Genomic DNA, 18,592 nt, shown 5'->3' on the forward strand with positions numbered 1-18,592 from the left:
TTGGGCAGGGGGATGCCCAGCGGTACGTGGGCTCCCTCCGGACCGTGCTCCCATCAGTAACTGGGATTTCCAAAGCAGGTGCTGGGATTCAGATACCCCAAGCCCTTCCCCAGTTTGGGTGCTGGTTTTCCAGCTGGGCTGTGTTTGGTGCTAACCACTATTACTGTGGGGCCTGCTCCAAAGCTGCTCTCAGAAGTACCACCCAGGATTGGTTTCCTGTGTGATGAAGGGCAGAGGAGCCCAGAGCAGAGCTGGGGGTAAATGAACTGCCCCCCAGCTCCTCCAAGGCTTGATTTACCCCATTCTTTTCTAGAGATTTTTTTCCAAAGTGAAGCCAGAGCAGCAGCACGGCTGCTCTCCAGTGCTTTGCACTCTCATGTGCACACAAGCAAGGTGTGTGAAAATACCTTGCACCCACCACCTCAAGTCACCTGCTGCAGGTCTCCAGCCCACAGGATCGATCCTCTCATGGTGACAAAGCAGCATCAGAAACCACCGGCAGAGGCTGGAGAGGGAATGGAGAGCCTTGCGAGGGGCTCGCTGCTCCCTGTGCACCCAGCAGACCATCCCACTGGGGGTGAATTTTGCTCCTGAGCTGACCTTGGTGATAAAAAAAATGGACCCTGAGCATCAGTGTGAGGCAGGTGTGGATGGCCACCAGCCAAAGGGGCAAGGACAGCATCTCCCTGTCCCGATAAATGCCCTATTCTGCACCGTTGCCTGCACAGCATGAAGCTGTGCTTCTCCAGTGAACCCCCTCCCCAATTCAGTAATTCTGCTAGCAAAACCCAGTTTTGCCTTCTCAGTGGCTGACTCCCGGGGGGAGGACCTCACCCTGTCTCCATCAAGAGCAAGGCATCTGGCTGCTGTATTTTCTGGGTTTTGTGGGCTGGGACCAAGTCCCTTCCCACACCTTCTGGGTCTGAGGGGATGCGCAAGGACAGACTTCGTGGGTCAGTTTCCTAGTTTCTTCCTTTTCCTCCTCTGTACCCTTTTCATCCTTTGTTCTGACCCTATAGCAGCACTCAGGGACTCTCCCATACACCTCTTTTTAATGGGAATTAGCCACGTGCACAAGCATTTGAGAGGCTGGTGCTTTCTCATTGCACGTTTGGGCACAGAGGCAGCAGACCCGTTTGGAGCTGGTCTGGACTGGGAAGGCTCTAACATCACCTCCAGGTGCCTGGGTTTACAGAAATGGGCTCAGCTCTGCTCTGCTGTGGGAAAACCCCTGTACCGGTTTTTTCCCCTGATGCAGGTGGGGTTGTGCCTGCAGAGAGTTTATCTGCCTGCCACCCCTAACCATCTCAGCTGGAGGAACTGGGAGCGAGGTCCATGCACTGGGCTGAGATCCTGGTTCTGTGTAGTAACCTGCTGCAGAAGTTACCAGTGCTGCAGCAAGTCTGCAGTCAGCCTGCACAGGCTGTGCCTCTGCTCGGTCAGGGCAGAGGGAAAGGGCTGCGAACGGCTTTGCTGTCCCCCGGGGTGTGCGAAGAGTCAGCGCTCTGAGCTAGCGGTGAGCAAAATTCCCTCCTGATAGTCCACGTTGACTGCAGCTTTTGTGCGTAGCTGTGGAAATTAAACCCAGGTATCCAGAACTGGAATATGGTCTGCTTATCTCAGTTCACTCTGAAAGTTAAGGCACCTGCCACCACTCCTGGGCCACCAGCCCAGGCGGGACTTGCTGTGATCCATCTCATGGTCTCGGAGAGCTCAAGCTTGGTGCTCAGCAGCAGAGCTGCTGCGGCTGCTGCCTCCAGCCCGGCTTGTTCCCTGTGGTCAGCCGGGGGGGTTGTGATGGCTGAAGTAACAAACCTCCATCAAAATGACTGCACAAACACAAATGGTTTAGGTCTTTAAGTTAACATTTCCCTAATGTAATTCCTCCTTGCAATAAAAATGCATTCACCATATCCCTGTGCACCATATTTCTTCATTACTGTTTTACCAGTGGGGGAAGACAGGACCCAAAGAATACAGTAATAAATATAACTGTAGATACTGAAATCTGACCATCTTCATCCACTCTGAGGCTCTTGAGCTACAATGTTCAGCACTAAATATTCCATTTCTCCCCCTCACCAACAATGGCCATTAAAGAATTTTGCTCTCATAATTTCCTCTAGTCAGATGAAATCCTCCAAGGGCATTTATTTTATTATTATGTCGTTTTTAAAACACTTCATCCATCAGTGCACCAAGTGCTGCAGTAAAATCCACTCCAAGATTTAGGAAGACCTCCATGAACCTTCTGCCTCTCACAAGAACCTTTCTGAGGGCTGAGAGGAGATTTAAATCATACCTAGACATGCTGCTAACCTTCTGAATTCAAGTATAATTGCAACACTGCAAGAGCGTCTGCCACCACACGATAAGGGCATAGCAACAGGCCTGTGCAGGGAAGACCCACAAAGAGCTGATGGGGATGGAGGTGGCTGTCCCAGAGCATCTCTTCTACTCCAGCCGAACTCAGCATGTCATCCAGGTGTGTGCTCATGCCCTGGCCCCCGAGGACCACCTCACAGCACTCACTCGAATCCCATTTCTCTCTCACCGCTCCAGTGGCTACACTCAGCGGCTCAGATGCTTCACACCCCAAAGCATCCCAATGGGAGTACTAAAAGCTGGGTGAGTTGCCGCAGGACCTTGGAATGACCCAGGGCAGCTGGAGGGAGCTGGAATGCTAAGGGAGGCATTTTGGAGAGAGCAGAGAGTGGGAGGGGGAGGCTACTGAGTCCAGGCTCATCTGGCCTCACCTGCCAGAGCAGTGCTGGGCTCCAGGCTGCGCTGCTTCTAACAGAGCAAGCCAAACACCCATGCCCACATCTGCTTGGTCTTCACCCCATACCCAGTGAGGCTTATGGTCTGCATGGTCCAGGCTGGCCAGCAGGACATGGACAGGGTGGCAGATATTGGTCCTGAAATGGTGGGTAAAGAAGAAGAAATCTGGAAGGTGGAAGAGGACAGAGATGCAGATGTGGGACCATGCAGATGTGGGTCCCACGGGGACCAAAGAGCATGAGACAGATGTTCCTGAAAGGCAACCTCAGCACATCCCAGCAAACCAGGATGTATGACCTGACATTGAAGATGGCATGCAGCACTGGTCAGGAAGGCAGCTGTCACACCATGGACACTGCTTTTGGCTGTGTCAGCACAAGCCACCTTTGAATGGCTCTAAGATGGGTGACAGGGATCAAGTGTACACTGTCTCTTCTAATACATGAATTAGGAGTCCTCTAAAGAAGTGTTTTCGGAACAAGCATAAAGTGGTAACTCTAGATCTTCTTGCCATTGTGTGTTGCAGTTACCAAAATCCAAATTCAAATGAATAGTGGAATGAAAAAGTCCTTCCTAGGATATTTTGTATATATGAACCAATTTTGGCTCGGGAATCCCCTAGACCACAAACTGCTGAGGGCTGGGAAGGTGCCTGAGGAATTACTAAGCATTACTTACATTATTCTCTTGGCATCTGCCTAAGGCCACTTTTGGGGACAGGACACAAGGCCACATAGCTCTGGTCTGCTCCAGAGACCTGTTCCAGGGTTTCCTTCCAGTTCCATAGAACTGAAGTGGGGCTGGAAACAACCTTTAGGAATCATCTATCCATCACCCTGCCACAGAGCAGGAGCTCCTTTAACCCAACCATGTCTGGCCTGATCTCCGGGGAGAGGGAGGCCAGGAGGAAAAGGAGGGCATCTCTGGAAGGGGTCTCCAGGCTGCATCCCCTGCTGCCATCATGGTTCATGCCAGGGTGGACCTGGTGCTGTGGGGGTTAATACATCTACTCTAAGTGCTGAGAAACCAAGAGCTCTCCTGCTCCCATGGCAGGGGGGATTGCTCGGTGTTTTCTATAAATCCTCTGCTGCTGCAAGCCCTGATGGTCAGGAACAGGCTGCTTCCTTGCAGCGGAGCTGGTGGGAAGCTCAGGATGGTCGTGAGCGAGGCAAGTGAGTGGGCTCTTTGCTCTGTCATGGAAGATTGCACTGTGCCACTGAGGAGGGCTCAGCCGGGTCCCGACTCCTCGCAGATGTGGACAGGGTCCATGATGCTTGCACCTGCAAACACCCCTGTCACCCTCCTGCGGGCCAGCTCATTTCAGCTACCGGAGGTGGGGGTTGCTCCAAGAAGCTGTGCTCTGTCCCCTTTCCAGAGGGCTGGCACAGAGATGGGAGACCTCTCAGAGACCCCCAACTCTCATGTTTCCCTGCTTGCAAAGGGGAATACGGAGCCCTGCATCTGCTCAGAGAACCACTCTTTATGCTAGAGAAGGGTGCAGCCTCTTTTCCACTCAGAGCTTTGTGAGAACAGTCATTCCCAGTGAAATCCTAGGGTGCAGCTGTGGAATTTGTCATTTTCTGGAGTACATCAAGCTGTAAGAGTTAAAATGAGTCATCACTTAGAAAAGCAACCAAAAGGATTCACCCTTCTTTTCTGCTTTTCCTGACAGGCTGTGACAGGTGAGCACTCGGTATGGATGTGATCTCAAATTTGGGAGGGCCTTGTATTCTGCCAGCCCAGTCCCAGCTCACACTCTGCCTGCTTGAAGCAGACTGCTTGCTCCAGTGCGTGCTGCAGTGGGGAGCGTGCTGGTTTGCTGCATAAAAGGTGGATGAGACAGGGGACTCCCCCAGTTCTTCATGCATGCAACTGATGCATCTAGCACAGTATGTGTAAAGCATAGCCAGAGCTCTGGAGGAAGAGATGGGGCATACCAGAAATTTAGGGCAATTAAAAACGACCTCTGACAGTTCCTGTACTCTCAGGGTGGAGACTGAACTGGGAATTATGACTGCTTTAACTGATCCTGTCAGCTGTTTGTGTCTGAAGATAACTTTCTCCTGTAACTCCTCCTCCTTCCCCTCCATGCAATGTGGGGGGTGACCTTTGATAAGCTTCTTGTGAGGACTAGAGAAAACTCCCACACATTCAAGTCTGCAGCTTTGTGCGAGCCCAGGTCAATCCGTGGAACTTAGTCTGTCTTTGTAGTTATCCAAGGGTGCTGCATTGAGCCATAAACCTGTGTACTGAGACAGGGAAGGGCAAAGAGAGATGCTGTGGCTTAGAAGCCTCATGAATTTGAGGAAAGAATGGCAATATTTCTGCAATTTTCTGAACAGATAGATTAGATATTTTTAAAGGTAATGGTTTTACAGTTATTTAAGTAATTTCAAAAACTCTTCTAGACTTACAGGTGGATATTCCAGATAAGGTGACATAAACCTCTATAACAGATCTCACTTAGCTGTCAAAACCACTCATTTCCAGAGCAGTTTCTTAAAAACCCTCTTATGCACTCTTTCAGTCCCACTGCCTCCCTCTCTCTTGCTTTCCATGGGATGTCCTTATAGGAGAGGGGGGGGAAACCTCTCTGGAAGATGTTAGAAAGCTGATGCGGACCACACTGAGCTGACCTGGGGCAGTGGAGACCTCACTGATACATGCTAAGGGTGCATTCACTGGCTTTGCTCCCTACAGCCCCTGAACAAGCACCCAGGGGAGCCTGGGAACCCCTGTGGTAGATGGTCCTTCAAAGCCAGACATGAGGACCAGAGTTAGGCACACAGAGAAGCCTGCAATTACCTTGGGGAGAGGACTCTAGAGATTACAGTCCTGGAGTCCTGTCCACATCTTTCTTGGCAGCATGAGGCAGCATGAGTTTACAGAAAGAAAACTTTCTGTAAAAGCAGTTCCGTCTTTCCTCCCTGTATTTCTAGTGGGAGGATGTTCAGAGACATTCTGCTTTTATATGATGTCCTTGTAATTTCCAGTTTACATTTATCCATGTACAATTTACACACGTTGCTTTGTGAGTAATCACTATCCTCCAGCTTAAGTAGATCTTTTTCCCTCCATGTGTTTGTAGATGGCCTGTGTTTTGTTGGTCTAAAAAGGCCAGGCTCTACTGGTCTCCATTCCTAAGAAAGTTGTGCTGTCCGTGATCCACCGGTTTGGCAAACACGTGTCCCCCCAGGCCTACGCTTTCATAGCCAACATCCATTTCATTGCCCCACTCATCCTGAATCCTATCGTTTACAGCATGAAAACCAAAACGATGAGGAGATGGATACTGAGGATGTTCTGCCAAAGAGGGGTCTGCAAGTCCAGGCCTGCCATTTGCCAGTAAAGCCAATGTGACGGTCACTGCCAACTGTCTTATGCAAGGTTCAAACCCCAAGAAGACCAGCCAGGAGAGGGTAACATGCCAAACACTTCTGCTGATGTAAGGATATAAGGAAGGTAAAAGGTATATGGAAGGTAAAGAATACATAGATACCTGCGATGTAAGAACCATGGTTTATAAGAATATCTGGTTAAGGGCTCTTCAGCAGGTAAACAGAGGCCAAAGACAGGAAAAATAACAAATCATACCTAGATACACAAACCCAAAACCCCAGGAGATAACAGAGACAATAACACAGACCACAGCCTTCAGTCAGTGATCAAGGGGCGGCTGGAGGAATCAGGAGGAAAGAGGTTCAAGCAGAACTGCTGAGAAGAGGGAAAGAAAATGATCATGGGTCCTCTGGGAAAGGGCAAACTTAGTGCTGGATATTTGATGGGGCTTGTGTAAAATTTTAGGTGGGATGATTTAAGGGGCTTGTGGAAATGTGCAAAATATATTATGGACCAAAGGCAAAGGAAAGGAGGGATCTAGGTGTATCAGGAAGGAACCAGCCTGGGAAAATGTAGGGAGACTGGTAAAGGGGCTGATCAAGTGTAAACAAGTTGCTGGCCAATACGCTCTCCAGGCGATGCACCTGATCACCATAGCCTGTCCTGTCTGCTCATTAAACTCACTTCTGGCTCTTTTCTGAGTGACCTTACTGTCTGTGTACAGGGGTATTACAAACAAACATTAAGCTGGACTAACTGATGAATGGGAGGAGACCAGAACCGAGAAACACCCAAGGCTGGCACCGGAGAGTGGGCAAACAGGGCCCAGGGTCTGGGCATGGATCTGGACAGCCTTCTGGTCTGCTCCAGGGTTCAAGGGACCCACGGATGCAAGAGTGTCTGTGAACCAAGTGGGCGAGGGTCGTGTTTTGTCCTGACCATCCGTCGAGGAGGAATGGGGCTGGGGGGTGCTGGTCATGTCTACATGAGCACTGCTGGTGTCAGTGTGGGTGCCAGGGCAGGCACTGTTCTCTGTGACCACCCTTTTGCCCACCTGGGACACTCTGTGTGGCCCCAGGGAGACCAGGCTGGTCACTGGACATTCAGACTTGGTCCATTGTATGTGAGGCGGAGGACGAGGGCGATCAGGAGCAGGGGGGGGCCGGGTCTGGCAAGGTTCAGCCCCTACAGACACAGCTGGACTGGTGTCCCAAACGGGGGGCTGATAATAGAAGCAGCCCCCCAGGTCTGCAAGGGGAACCCTTTCTATAAAGCAATGACTTTTGGACTCTCTGACATTAACTAGAAGTGTTGTCTTCTCTTTAAAACACAAGTGTTTTCCTCTCTAGGTTTTTCTTTGTTTCATCTGGAGCATTTTGCCTGGGTTAGGCTACACCACCAGATTTCTTGAAATAACTGTCATTCCTGAATTAGCATGCACTAATTAGTATGCTGGAGTTTCCATAAGGCACTGCAGCACAACGCCTCCTCAGACTGGCTCATTTAGACTTAGAAGATTGATTTCTTCCCACCTAAGCTGGTGGGGTAGAGCTGTTTCAAAAGGAGCTGTTCTCTTCCAGCTGACCCAGAGGTGCAGGCGCTGTGTAAACTATCTGTGGACGGACGTTTTAAAACAGTTCAAACATTTAAAAACTGGTTTTGTGTTTCCTGACAGTGTTTGTTATAAACTGTGCACCCAGCACTGTAACAAGTAAGATCATCATGTCCTTGGGAGCACTGTTATTGGGAACTATAAATATTTTTAAAAGTGGTCCAGTGGATTCCCCTGGCCTTTCCAGGCTCAGACCCCTTGGCACAGACCTATACAACCCATGAAGACACATATATGCGTCCTCCCATGTATAATGAAATTACAAGCCCCAGCTAAAGACCCTGGAGACCAGTAATTCTGCTTCTTCCAGTACTGAAGTTTTGGGTTGTTCTGGTGAGAGCTTCAGCCAGACAATCTTTGCCCAAGAGCTGCTCGGCAGAGCCAAATTTTTTCGCCAAAAAATTTCTCTGGTGGCAGTATCTTGTCCCCTCACCTATGACAGTCTGAGCAGAATGACTATTTCTTCTGGCTCCCCTCTCCAAGTAGACAAAAGGTAGTAAAGGAAGAACAAGGAAATGGGGAAAAGAACAAGGAATGATAGCAGACCACAAAGCCAGGCCAGGGGCTGCTTACTTAAACATCTGCTCTGCAAGAACTGGGCCTTGATGGCATGTGGCAAGCAGGTGTCAGGAGGACCACAAAGCTTCCTGGGGTGGTTTGCAGGGAAACTGCTGGACAAGGCTTTTCTGTGCAATGGGAGAGCACCGACTGACGGGGCCAGGCTCCCCTTTGCCAAAAAGTGGCATGTGTTTTTATGTGGCATGGAAGGAGTTCTCCACTCCTCTTTTCTTCCACGGAAGGGAGCAGCTTTCACACAGCACATGTCAGGAGAGGACAGGAGATAAAGCCAGGACCACCACGCATTGCAGCATAGCCCTATCCATAGCTAAGCGGGGCCGCATCCATTGGGTCCATCTCACGGGTGAGACCCGCTGCCCTCAGCCTCAGGGCTGTCCTCAGACCCTCCCCCTCGGCTGACAGCTCTGCAGCATGTTGTGGATGGCAAAGGCTTCTACAAGCTCAAAAGGCAGCGAGATGAATTCACAGGACAGCAACCCTTTGAGACCAAACCAGCCTCTCTGGCTGAGGAGCCCCGCTGCTTTTCTGCGTCGAGGAGCACCACGGCACGTTTGCCTTGTGCTTAAGCTCTTCCCCAGGGACCTGCTGGTGGTCAGGCTGTTGGGATGCTCAGAGCTCGGCCGGGCTCCTTCCAGCGCTCCCACGCTGGCGCAGGCCGAGCCCAGCCCCGCGGCCCCGGAGGGATTCCATCCATCGCGGCGGGGGAGGGAGCCCGGGGGCATCGGCTGGGGCCGGGCCCCGTCCCGCCGGCTGGGAGCGTCGCCAGCAGCACCGGGCAGCTGCCAGCTCGGGATCCCGCGGACTTCCATCCCCCCTTTCCGCGGGGGGTTCTGCCGCGGCTGGGGCTGGGTACCCCGGGGAGGCGGCGGGCGGGCGGAGCGCGGCTCGTTGCTTCCCTCTGCTGGCTGCTGCGGGAGGTGGGATGCGGTATGCGGGATACGGGATGCGGGATGCGGGAGGTGGGATGCGGCATACGAGATGCTCCCGGCCCCCGCCGCTCCCGGGCCCCGCTGGCCTCAGCCCACGGTGGGGAGCTCCTCATGTTAAACAAGGACGGGGGGGGGGGCATATCTCTGCTTTGGGGACCACAGATGAGAAAGCAAATCCCTGGGGTCACACAGGTTGCCCCATTCCAGATGCACCCCATAGGTTCTTTATCCCATGTCAGGACCTTCACTGAAAGGTTGTTTCTCCTTTTGTTCTTCCTTTTCTCATTTTCCTCCTTTTTCTGAAGCAGGGAGACAGTCCAGAAGTAAAGTCTCTATGACAGGGTCCTCACCTGAGTGGCTTACTGAAGGCCTTTTGCAGAGGATCCCCAATTAAGCCTCTGTCAGAGAAAGGATGCATGCGCACAGAGACCTGCACACCACACACACCCCGAATACAGCTGCTGCATTCAAAAAGTGGCTGTGCTTTGATTTTGAGACTTTCAGGTTGAAAACCCAAAAGCTGAGGAACTTAAACCCTATGCCTGCTTTCCAGACCTGAGCTGAAGCTTGCCACCAGCGTGGCACAGGAGAGAAGAATCCCTGAAAGCTGCTGGGCAAAGACAAAACCTGCTGTCCTGGGGACTGCTCTAGGTCCAGGTGCCTGCGTGCAGGGTGAGAGAGAGAAATGAGGTGAGACCAGCCCCCCCCCCCAAGACCCCGTGAGATCTATGTGCCACTGACTCACCCACAGGGAGGGATACCCAAGTTAGGTGTGGGCCATAGATAATTCCAACTTTACCAGTATAAAATTCATTTTCAGGCATTAGAAAGCAAGTGTTTGTCTGCATATGCCACAGATATGTCAAGTGGGCGACTGAGGCTTGGGGACCTTATTTAATTAAAACCATGAATACTTACACTAGAGTCAATCTGAGCCAGGGGTTATATGTGCTACAATATCTGTGCTGGCGCTGGACAACCATAAGGCATGCACATGCCAACAGCTGGTGACAATGACTTTTTGCAAATAACCCAATTTTGGGGAGCTTGAAAAATCTAATCTTGAAACATTGATTCCCAAGATGTCAGGTCACAATTTTCCTGAGAAAGAAAAGGAAAAAAGAAAAAAAGGAAGAAGAAAGGGAAAAGAAAGTATCTGGCTGAAAAAGAAAATATCTGGCTAAAGTCAATCTGTCTGGGTTCATTTCAGCAACTAAATCTAGATTTATTGCTTAATTTAAGGTACCCAACTTTTATTTTCTTCACAGTTTTATTAGTTTCCATTCCCTCATGACCTTTCTCTCCTCTCACCCACTTGTTGACCATTCCTATTCTTTGTTAATATTGTATTTTCTTTTTATGCCCCCAAAGAGAGTCCTAACAGAGTACAAGCCAATGCTGACCACTCAGGCCAGGAATGGCAATGAAAGCCTGCTGCAGAGAGCAGACACATTTACTGTATTAATCACCTTGGTGCTTGAAGCAGCAGAGCCTGAACACCCACAGAAGCAGGCAGAGCAAGGATAGAGGCAGTGATGGCAGCAGATCCTGTGTCATCTCAGTAGGGTTGGCTGGAGGAGGTTAGCATCACTCATCTGTGTGTCTTCAGCCATCCCACCTCATCCCAACCCCACTGTGAAGGGGATGATGATACAGCACTCCAAAGGCTTTGTGCGCTCCGTCCCACGCCATAATCTGCAGAGGCAATGGAAGGTAATCTCTCACCAGGCAGCTCACATTAAAGGAGTTCCACTCAAACCCCCATTAATTTTGTATGCTTTCCATGACACTTGTCCAAGCAGCACAGACCAGAACTCTGCCACTCCCAGCTGCATGTGAGCCCCATGGGGACTCAGGGGGAGTGTGTAAATATCACCACCTCCCTGCTGGTGTTCCCTCAGGTTCAGAGGCAGATATCCTCATTCCTGGCTGTCATGGGAGCTGGTGAGTTATTCGCAGTAGCTGTCATTCGGCAGGTTTCTGTGGCTGAGGTGCCTGCTTTGATCTAGAAGGTAAAATTCTGCGGTTGGGAGAAACACCCCTGGACCACTCCAGTCTGCAGCTTTAGGGTCTGAGATGAAAAACACCATTTTCCAGGCAGGGTTTGTCATGTAAATGCTGCTACTTTGGCTCCAGGGTCCTTCTCTGACCTGAAGGGTGTGCTACCTGCAGCATCTACCTGCAGGAGAGTTTCCCAGGCTCCACCTGAATTAACATTTCATGCAGGAAATCACAGCCTGGCTCTAAAAACCTGATATCTACCTCATAACCTCATGCTGCCTTTCACGTATAATTCCCAATAAGGGGACTGAGATGTGCATTCAAAGAAGCAGAAGACTATCAGCAAAGGTTTCCGCTGTCATCACCAGACAGGTTATTGCCAGTCAAAGCAGCTGGAGACCGAGCCCTGACCACCCGTTGTCTGCGAAGGGTTCATGGCTCTTCTTCACATTTCGACTAGTTTGGCTGATGCTGCCCTCACGGGTGGCTTTGCTATTTCTCTGGAAATACTGCAAATCACCTTCTGTGTCAGGCTGAGCAACTTGCAGAGGAAGGGGAAGCACAGACAAGAGTCCCAAAGTAGCACCAAGGAGGAAGGCTGCAGCAGTCCCTGGCATGCACAGAGACGACTCTGCATGCACAAACTCTGCGCATGTTGGGTCTGGAGCATTTGGGTTGGTTTGGTGCGCGTCTGGTGGCAGATGTGGCCAGCTGAGACCAGAATAGGAAGACGTGACACAGTGTGGGGCAGATTATGCTAGGGCAGCACTCTTGGGTTCTATTTCACCCAGCTGCAGTGCAAATGGCCCCCCCACCCCATTATGCAGCGGGGCAATCCTTGGGCTCTGGCATGAGCAAACACTGAGGGTCCTGAGCTCCTCTGTGCAAACTCTGCCAGGATTGCACAGCTTTCCTACCAACAGCTGTGCTCTGCCTTAGACCTTTGCTTCTGACTTTGCTTTAAAATTCAGTGGCTGTTCTGCCTCTCTGGCACATGGTTGTTCCCTGAGATCACCTACTCTGTGGGGTGCTGATCTTCCATGCTGCTTTGTTTTGCACAGGTTCATGGATCATCCTTCCGTATTGATGTGATGCAGCCAACAGTAAACAGCCCTGTTGACCTGGATGCTGTGCAAGCCTTCCCTGCCTTGCAGGGATCCTAGTCTGCCGTCATGCAAAATGTGGTGTGAATTAGTGAGGAGAGAGGTGAGGTAGGTACTGAAAGAAATAGCATGTCATATAAAATCAGTGTCAGTCAGTCCTGACTTGTCTCCTGCCTCATATGCTTTTGGGTGCTACAGAACAAAAGCACAATAAATAACAGCAATTGGAGCTGGAGGGGCTGGATTTCTGGGTGCTTTGCCAAGCTTTTGCACCAACTTGTGAACTTTGGTAAATCACTTTGCTGGATTTCAATATCTGAGGCTACAAAATACACTTTTAAATTTAATTTATTACTTGATTTGTAGTCAGTATCTCAAGCATGCTTCCCTGGCATGCGGGGGAGTGTTTTTTTAAAACACTTTGGGATCTAGAGAAATAAAGTGCTCTAGGGAAACTCAGGTAGGTTTTTCTGTATTATGAACTGTGCTCCCTACCTCTTCCCCTATTTTCACTTACAGGGAAAGGAGCCCAAACTAATTCAGTTATCAACCCACCATGGTGGCTGTCAATCAAACCAGCTTACAGCCTGCCTCATTCCTTCTGCTGGGCATGGCAGGCCTGGAGGACCTGCACATCTGGCTCTCCGTCCCCTTCTGCTTGGTGTACATCGCAGTGCTCCTTGAGAACGTCATCCTCTTGTTTGTCATTGTGACAGAGCAAAGCCTCCACAAGCCGATGTACCTCTTCCTGGCCATGTTAGCGGTGGCAGATCTCATATTATCCTCCTCCACAGTGCCCAAAGCCCTGAGCATATTCTGGTCCCTTTCCAAGGAGATGTCTTTCCACGCCTGTCTTACCCAGATGTTCTTCACACACCTGAGCTTCATTGCAGAGTCGACCATTCTGATGGCCATGGTGTTTGACCAGTACGTGGCCATCTGCAACCCCCTGCGATATGCCACAGTGTTCACGCACTCGGTGATAGCCAAGATAGGGCTGGCTGCAATAGCCAAGAGCTTTTGTGTGATGTTCCCAACAATATTCCTCCTTCAGAGGCTGCCATGCTGTGGACACAGCATCATGCCACACACCTACTGTGAGCACCTGTGCCGACATCTCTGTTAACATCTGGTACGGCTTTGCCACCACCCTTCTGTCCCCAGGCCTGGATATTGTGCTCATTGGGGTATCGTACGTCCTCATTCTCCAGGCTGTCTTCAGGCTCTCATCCAAGGATGCCCAGCTCAAGGCAGTTGGCACCTGCAGCTCTCATGCCTTCATTATATTAATGTTCTACACACCAGCATTTTTCTCATTTTTCACTCATTGGTTTGGCCACAACATCCCCCATCGTGTTCACATCCTGTTGGCCAATCTCTATGTGCTCCTGCCACCTATGCTAAACCCCATCATCTATGCTATGAAAAACAAACTAATTCGAGAAAAGGTGTCCCAGGTACTCTTCAGGACTGGGCAAGTGCAGTGACAGGGATGCTTTTCCTTTGAAAGGAAAGCACAGAGAAATGCTCTGGACCAAAGAAGCAGGGCATATGCATGTGAAATAACACAGTTTCCTACCTTTTTTAGACTCAGCCCAACATCACTGCTGATCAGATTTCCTGCTAGATGTTTCCTCAGACTAAATTGCAACACTAATGAAAAAGGAGAAGTTAGTGGGGAACCACAGACCAGAATTTGGGCTGATGCAATCTGGTGTTATACCATTACCATCAGAGCTTTATCGATAGGTTTGGTTGGACCTACATGGTGATGAGATGCATGTTTTCTGCTTGGACTCTGCCACGGCCAGCTCCCCATTCAGTGCATGTTTCTGTATCTTGTATTTCCATGTTTTCAGAAAATATCAAACATTTTCCTAGGTATAAGCTGAGAAAAACATATTGTATTGTATTAAATGCAGGAACTACTGTTCAAGTTTCTCTGACCTCTTCAGTGCAAGCTAGATAAACATAATCAATCATTTCAATTTCCTACTGCCAAGAGTCAGCGCTGCTGCCTCTGCATCACTGAATTTTTGCTAATTTGTAATGGTTGGAGATCTGCCCCCAAATGAGATCTTTTTCAGGAAAACAAAACCAAACCCAGAAGTTTTTATAAGTGGGGTGAATCATTACAAAATGGTTTGTGGCTCAAAGTTCTGCATCTTCCCAAGAGCCACATTCAAGACCACACAGGTGAGCAGGTCACTCCCCGTGCAATGGCAGCATTGATGTCTGTCCTCCCCTGCTCTGCATCCCATGTAGCTCATGATGCTGAGCAGTGGCTTAAGCTGCCCCTCCAGACCCTTCCCTCCTGCCTGCCACTGGCGGGATCTCCCTTCTCCAGTGACCTGGTTGTTCTCATTAAACCTGGAAGCTCTTGATATCCCCATGATTGTTCTGTCTCTGTCAGACTTGGTAGAAAATAACCAGAAAATTAAGAGTTTATGTGGAAGCTGACAGACAGACACAGATGCATACACCTTGTTTTCTTTGATTTACACAGGAAGGTGAATCAGATGTAAAAAAATATGAAAACTGGAAGAAAGGGGAGATTGATAGGGATTGGTATGAATACTAATGTAGGAAGTGTGGGAAATTCATACAGGGTTGTTTGGGTTTTTTTCACACAGAAAAATCCATAACCAGGAGAAAGAAGGACTTTAAGAGAGTTGTTTTCTAAGCAATAACTGAAAAAAGAGAATTAAGAAATTACTCAGTCACCATATGGACAGTGAAACTGTCAGTCAGGGTGGAAATGCTCAGGAAATGTTTGGCTTGAGGAAAAAGCCAGGTGCTAAAGCTTTACCATGTGCAAATGATGAAATATTCTCCCTCCAGGAGTCTCAAAGAAGACATTAAAACAATAAATACAGGAACTTTCTCAGATCTGTGGCTGCAGATGATTGCTGTTTAAGAATTTGAAAAGATCTTGGTGATTTTGCTGCCATGCAATGTGTACACATTTCTACTTGCAGGATGACCCACACAGTCAGTCCACAGCTCCATCACTGCAGGGACCAGCCAGAGCCAGCCAGGGGCTTTGCCACTGGGACGTGGTCCTTACCTGTCCCAAACCCCAGGACCCCAATGCTGCCAAGGGACAAGGATCACTCACACATGACTGAGTGCAGGCTCGTGTCAGAAAGAATACTTGCTTTCCTGCTCAGCAGGTCCCCCTGGTCCCTGTTGGTTTCTGATTTGATTGCAATATTGCTAAGCAGAGACATTGTCCAACAAGCAAAAAAAAAGGAAAAAAACCCAGTATAAATTCCTCCTATTTGTGGGGCAGGAGCTGAAGCAGAGAATTACAGAGAAGTGCATCATGTCTGCAGGTAACGGGAGAGCTTCTGGGAAAGAGGGCAGCTCTGGCAACTTTCTGGAGGAGCTGCAGCCTGGGGCTGGGTAGGTGGAAAGGAGAAGATGGACCAGTGGGTCACAGGGCTAGGAGAAGCAGCTGGAGCAGAGTGTTGGGAGGGGAAGGTGGGAAGCCCACACGTGGGACTACCAAGCATTCCTGGGCAGCCCAGATTTCCCAGAGACATTTTTGAAGCTCTGCTGGGATGGGGAAGGGCTGGGGCCAGATCCCACTTTAGTCTGGAAGTCTCTTCCACTTGTGGACCAGAAAATCCTTCATTTCACCATCCCCAACAGAAGCAGATACAAGAAACTCCCCATCGGTATGGTAATGAGAAATCTCATGGTCCTAGGACAAGCAGCATTGGTCACGCAAGGCAGGGCCATGTGATGAGTAGGGCTAGAACACAGCAGGGACTCAGGGTGATAAAACAACTCTCTGAAATTCATCAGTCCATGAGGATCAGCGAGAGACCTCTGTGTGTTAATCCACCTCTGCCTTCAGCATCCAGTGTGAAACAAATGAAAATGCCTCTGAGCAACCAGAGCCAGAGGAATTCCTCTTTCCCTCGAAGGCATGCAATTAGTAGACCACTAATGCTCTTCAAGGATGGGTCTTGACCATGTATGTCTTGTCCTTACTACTATCTCTGTCCCACAAAGCTGTGCATCAGCTCATCCTTTCAGGGTCTTCAAGGAAAAAACAGTGTGAAGTATGGTTCAGCCTTCCCATGGCACATTCCAGGAGATGGCAGATGCAGAGCCTTTGCTCAGAAAGGTGTCTGGAGGCAAAACTTGTTGAGCTCACACCATAGCATAATGGGTATTAAATACTGGTGAAATGGGACATTTGAGTGCCAGGCAGAAAAAAGAACTCCTCTCTGCTCCAAATCCTGTTTGTTTGTTTACATGGAAATAGAAATACATGATAAATTCATGGCTTAATCATACAGGCATTACTAAGAAAGGAAACACCCCAGTTCTCTCTGTTCGTGGGCTGACAGCCCATCCTGCACACAGGTAGCAGGGTTTGACATGCCCTGGGAACACTGGGCTCACAGTGCAGACATATACTTGTACTTTTGTGCATGAAACCCCAGGGAGACCTATGGCAAACCCATCCTCATGGTGGGTCTCACAGCTTACCCAGTCTGTCTGAGATGATTCATCCAGCGGGAATCCCACCTCGAGGACCTCCCTTGTCAGCTCCTCTGCAGACCCACAGACCTGGTTCTTAAAACTGCCTATCTCGTGATAGCCTGCATTTGCTTTTGCTGGTTAATCTTTAACTCTCCTTTATACCCACTGAGAATAACTGTTCTTACTGATAACCCCTTTCTGATCCTTGTGATGGCTGTGTTCCCTAATTAACTGATACAAATTGCTGATATTCCTAGCATAGTATTGGTGGATATATCCAGTAGTCTGCTGCAACATTTTAAACTTTATTGAAGTATTTATTCTTTCCTTTTTTTTTTACCAAAGAAAGCTGACAGAACATCATTTTCCATTAGACATTATTGTAAGAGGAAAATCAATAGAGAAAATTATGTTTGGTTAAAATATTTACGCAATTACATCACTCAGTTATATGCATTTCTTCTACTTAATATCTTATGTGTGCAATGCAAGAAGCCGCATCTGACCATAAAAATGGCACATTTTTTAACTGGGATTTTATTGCTCAAGTCTGAGCAGTTATTCAAGTTGGCACCAGGTGATGAGTTTGCCCTTAAACTTTTAACCTAATTCTCATTGCCTTTCTGAGCTGTGTGACTCCTCTGCCACCTGCAAGGCTTTACTCACCCATGCAATCATGGTCAGACCACTCAGCTCTGATGCAGCTCACAGCATGACTGTGGAGTCACATCTGGCTTCTTGAAGCTTTCTGGTGGTTCGGGTACAGATCTGTTTGGTTTTCACACTGTACACGATCAGGCTCATCATGGTGGGACCAGCAAGCAGATGTTAGCGATGAGGATGTGAGCAGTGGGAGAAGCACTTTTTTCCAGACTTGTGAATCATGGACAGACTGATCACTGTGATGTCAAAGATTAGGATAGCACAGACGTGGGAAGTGCAAGTGTTCAAGGCCCTGGACTGCTCCTTCTTGGATGCAATACTCAAGACAGTCTTAAGGATCATGATGTACAACAGAACAAGTAACAGTGAGTCTAAAGCCATTGAGGAAAGAGCAAACACTTGAGCCATAAATGCCGCAGTCTCATAAATGTCACATAAATGTGACTGAGCCACCCTGATGATATCCTGGTGTAGACAAGAAAGCGTGCAAGAGACCATTTACTCAGCAATATTGCAGCACCTTCAGAAGAAAGGAGGCCAGGAACACCAGAAATACCACCTGGATGGTCAACCCCACACCAGTCTTGGTGCCACTGAGATTGTCAGGAGCGATGTATGCTTCAGGGGCTGCAGATCACAGCAGAGGTCAAAAGCCACAGCCATCAGCACAGCATATTCGATGGTGGAGGTGTGGATGAAATACATCTAGTTGAGGTATGCATCAAAGTGGATGGCTTGGTAATAAAACCCACACAGCCCAGGCTCCAGCATCTCCAGCCTGCCCCTGTCTGCTGTACTGGGAGACCCAAACTGGACCTAGTGCCCAGATCTGGTCTCAGCAGTGCTGAACTGTTGGGGAACCGCTGCCCTGCAGAGCCTGCGTGCCCCAGCACCCCCAAAGACCCACCACTGGCCACCTCTGCTGCAAGGTCTCCTGGTGATGTTGGGGTAACTTGTACCCACCGGGACCCCAGGCCCTTTTCCACAGATCTCCTTTCTAGCCAGACAGTCCCCATCTAGAATAAAAGCACACATTAAAACGAAATTTAAACCAAAATCTGTGGGACAAATCTATTCAGACCCAAGGC

At 49.3% G+C, this 18,592-nt stretch overlaps 2 protein-coding genes across 2 annotated transcripts in view; one reads left to right on the forward strand and one right to left on the reverse strand.

Moving 5' to 3' along the window:
• Positions 1-18,592, reverse strand: part of FHIP1B (FHF complex subunit HOOK interacting protein 1B) — a 421,115-nt gene that overhangs the window by 253,250 nt on the left and 149,273 nt on the right. The window lies entirely within an intron of this gene.
• Positions 12,875-14,003, forward strand: LOC104314619 (olfactory receptor 52B2-like). The gene is given in 2 exon segments (XM_069807906.1): positions 12,875-13,451; positions 13,453-14,003. Coding segments are annotated over 2 exon segments (930 nt in total). The 5' UTR covers positions 12,875-12,900; the 3' UTR covers positions 13,832-14,003.

The sequence above is a fragment of the Haliaeetus albicilla genome, chromosome 20, assembly GCF_947461875.1.
Source record: "Haliaeetus albicilla chromosome 20, bHalAlb1.1, whole genome shotgun sequence".
Classification (NCBI taxonomy): domain Eukaryota; kingdom Metazoa; phylum Chordata; class Aves; order Accipitriformes; family Accipitridae; genus Haliaeetus; species Haliaeetus albicilla.